The sequence below is a fragment of the Cyprinodon variegatus genome, unplaced genomic scaffold, assembly GCF_000732505.1.
Source record: "Cyprinodon variegatus isolate N-32 unplaced genomic scaffold, C_variegatus-1.0 Scaffold114, whole genome shotgun sequence".
Classification (NCBI taxonomy): Eukaryota; Metazoa; Chordata; class Actinopteri; order Cyprinodontiformes; family Cyprinodontidae; genus Cyprinodon; species Cyprinodon variegatus.
In genome coordinates, this window is record NW_015150567.1 from 186533 (window position 1) to 190356 (window position 3824).

The 3824-nt window shown below is 37.5% G+C and overlaps 1 protein-coding gene across 1 annotated transcript in view; it reads left to right on the forward strand.

Annotated features, from left to right (window-relative positions):
• itfg1 (integrin alpha FG-GAP repeat containing 1) overlaps positions 1 to 3824 on the forward strand; it is a 278742-nt gene that overhangs the window by 39315 nt on the left and 235603 nt on the right. Inside the window, exon 7 of the mRNA XM_015375167.1 lies at positions 2130 to 2179. Coding sequence (XP_015230653.1) covers positions 2130 to 2179 — 50 coding nt within the window. The remainder of the gene's footprint in view (positions 1 to 2129; positions 2180 to 3824) is intronic.

Below are 3824 nucleotides of genomic sequence, written 5' to 3' on the forward strand. Positions count from 1 at the left end.
GAAAATGGGCTACCTCTGCACCACCACTGTGGAGCCCTTCAACTGTGCGTGCAGCACCAAATCTGTATTTCAGGAAGTCACAGTGGAAGAAAACCCCAAACAACATGGATAATAATACCTAATCAATATTTTCTGATGAAAATATGCAGCACTTGCTGTTTTATCTCATCATTTGATTTTGATAGCTGGGGAAAATATGGCAATATATACTGATACTGCAATATCGTGATAATATCGTACATGTATCGAATCGCAACACTCATTCCAATACTCACCTCTAGTTAGCAAGATGCTTCCAACAAAGCGGCCACAATCAAAAAGCTTGAGAACTTTCCGCCACAACAATCCCGCCCCCTTGATAATCGACCAATCACATTCACTTTATTCACTCGTGTAAAGTCGTGCACCACTCGGGAGAATTCGGAAATGCAACGATTGGAACAGCCACTTCCCTACGACTTTAAAGGAAAGGAAAAACCGTTAAAGTTCCGTGTCTGGATGAGGAATGGTTTTAATCAGTCACAACCCACTTTAAAATCAATTTCTACCTGTTTGGATGTTTTGTCACATATCTGACCACATCATTTATAATCAATCCTACTTTAGTGTTTTAAATTCGCTCTAAGGTCGATGTAATTACTGATGTAAATCGTGTGCTGTCGCCACGTTCATCGTACGCCACGCCGCTGCTCCTCCTACTAATGAAACAACCTTTCTTCCTTTCTTTTTTTCCTTCTTCAATCTATTATTATTTGTGTATTTCTATGCAGAGCACTGCAACACATTGAGCTAAGCTCTGCTCCGAGACAGATCAATGCCAAAATTTATTACATCTCAAATTATTGAGGCCGAACTGCACAACACAGCCGTGAAAGTAATTGTCGTCACAGAGAAGCACGCGGAAGCTGCATTAAAACTGCAGCTGGCAGCTCTGAGCTTCAAGCACAAGCAATATGAGAACAAGTGCAGGTTATAAGATTCCAATAGTGAAAGCTCCAGGCATTACCAGGGGGTGAAGACCTGAGAAAGCTCAGTGAAATCCTCTCGCTTGGAGCTCCACGTTTCTCTACTATATTATTTTCCTTCTCTTCATCTGTTTTTTCTTCTAAATGCTTAAAAATGTCAAGTCAGTTTTACACTTCTGGAATCTTCTATTTTTGTTTTTGTTTTGTTGTTTTTAAATCTATACAATTAAAAAGTGGATGAACGTGGGTCAAGACAGTGTTTTTTCTTTGGCAAACATTCCTAATAGGCTTGAAAATGAAGAAAGAAAAATTAAATTTACTTATTCTTTAGTCATCCTCCTAAAACTGGTATTACAGAAGCTTTTTTATTTTATTTCAAGTCTCAGTGTGTAAACACTGAAGAGTCGATAGGAAATAATGTGTGATGGATTTATTTTTTTACACCATTAAGTTAAATGTTTGGAGCTAGAAAAATACATCTTTTTTTTTTCTCCTTTGCCAGCTAGGATTTCAGGAGTGAAATATTTGCTGGAATTTTCATCACCTAAATGTGTTTTTGTTTTATTTCCAGTCGGAGAAGTGTTGTCTTTTTCTCATTTTGCCAGCAGCCTGTGCTCCTCGCTCAGACTGTGACGTTTTTGGCTCATTTATTTACTTCCCTCCTCAGAATCAGTTTGAAATAATAACTGGAGAAAAACAATTTTCTTTTTTCGATGGTTTTTGTTGTGATTTCTACACTGGAAAAAATCTAACTCTAGATAAGTCATTTTTTTCTTAAAATAAGTGCATTTTCTTCTTAAATTGAGAAGGTATAACAGACATTTTGCCAATGGAACAAGACAATTCACATTTAAAAAAAAAGGAAACACAATTGCATTTTTATTATTTCAAGTGCATTTTATCTAAATATCTTATTTTAAGAGTAAAAATACTCATTCCATTTGCAAATCATCTCATTAACCTACTAAAATTAAGGGTAAATGCACTTAATTTGAGACAGTTTTACTTATTTCTAGATCGTTTTCCCAGTGTAAGTTTTCCTGCTTTATCCTGGACTTCTAGATGCTGCCATTATAATGTTTTTATTTTAACTTTTACCAAATGGATAAGGCATATCCACTGACTAACTTTACTTTTCTCCTTTTTGTGAATTTTCTATTACAGATTTGTTCCTGACAACTGAAGGGGACACCTTTGAGATCTGGCTCAATAAGGTAATAAACCTTACCTTAGATTTCAGATGTAGCTTTTCAAAATAAACAGAGAAAATACTCTGAAACCGTTTAATTGGTCCTGTAGCTTTCAGGTAAAAATGTTGGAGAATGATGCATATGAGGTTAAATAAACATTGCTGATATCATTTAGACTATTTAAGCTAATCATGCCGTACATATCTTGGATAAAACAGCAGAACTGAATCATATCTGAATCATATGAATGCCTGAGAAAATAACAAATAATAAAAAGTCATATGTAAACTGTATTATGTGAGTTTTCATAGTTTACGTTTCTACAGCTGCTGGCTGTCTCCACAGTTCAGGCTTTGGGAAGATTCAAGGCCTTTGTCACACCAACTCACAGTTACATGATTATGCTAATAATTATGGTAATAACCGAACTCAGCTCCAGGATAAGAATACAATAACAAGGACTAAAAGCTTGGTGATTAAAGACGGAAAGGAAGAAGGAGGCAGGGGGAGATGCAGGAGTCTACAGTGGGGTTTGTTGAGCTTCAGGGGAGAAGCTGTTTCTAAGGCTGTTGGTCCCAGTCTGAATACTCCTCAACCACCTGCAGGAACCAGGGCGCCCACTGTCCCATACTTTTTAATCGTTCCACCCAGCTACAGCTCAAACTGTACAACGAAAATGCAGGGTTAAAGTTCACAGCTCAGGATGCATGTTCTCCCACTGCGGCCCGACGCTCCGATGCAAACTTACGACGGCCGACTGAATTTCAAACATGTTTGATTTTCTCCCCACTAACGATTCCTCATAAGGAGGTGGTTGGGAGTGGCGGATCACCACTTGTTACCCCCTGTTAGGGTTGTCACGATACTAAACTTTTCAACTCGATACCGATACTAAGGAGAATATTCGATACCACAAGGATAAAAACAAAGACTCCAAAATTCAACAGAAATATTTTCATTAATAAATAAAATACAATAAACAATAAGAATAATATTTTGAGGTTGTATGCTTTGCACATAATTAAGCAAGCTTGATAAAAAACTTACAAAATTAAAATGAAGTGTTCCTTCCTTGGCTATGACACTAGCCAAACCAGTTAACAAACAAAAATAATTCTCAGCAGCTGCACCTGTTACAAAAAAAAGTCTGAAACTGAAAAGTGCGTAGAATTATTCATTCACACAGTGTTAAAAAAGTGCATTGTCCTCTATTCTGCACTTGATGAATGAATGTTTAGGTACCACTGGTGGTGGCTGTTGGGTTTTAATCCAGAGAAATGTGAGTTTAAAAGATTAAAAGGAAATAATCAACACAGAGACAGGGTTTTTTGACGTCAGCCTCTGCAGAAGCGGAGAGAAGGCGTTGGCTCAGAAACCAGCACCTTCTCACACGGATCCCTTCATGGCAAAGCCTTTTATTAACATTTACAACATCATAAGGCGGGCCTAAAACAGAAGACCTAGTAATGATTATCTGGGAGGATGCAGGTAATGAAATAACTGGCTGGATGGAAGTCACACAACCGTGTGATTCTGCCTCATGACCTACTGGAGGTCATAAAAGTTGATGACCCTTTTGGTTGAATCACAGGATACAAATGAAGCATCTTCTTTCTTTCAATGTTTCATATGTCCACACAATAAGGCCCCGTCCACACAAAGTCAAAAC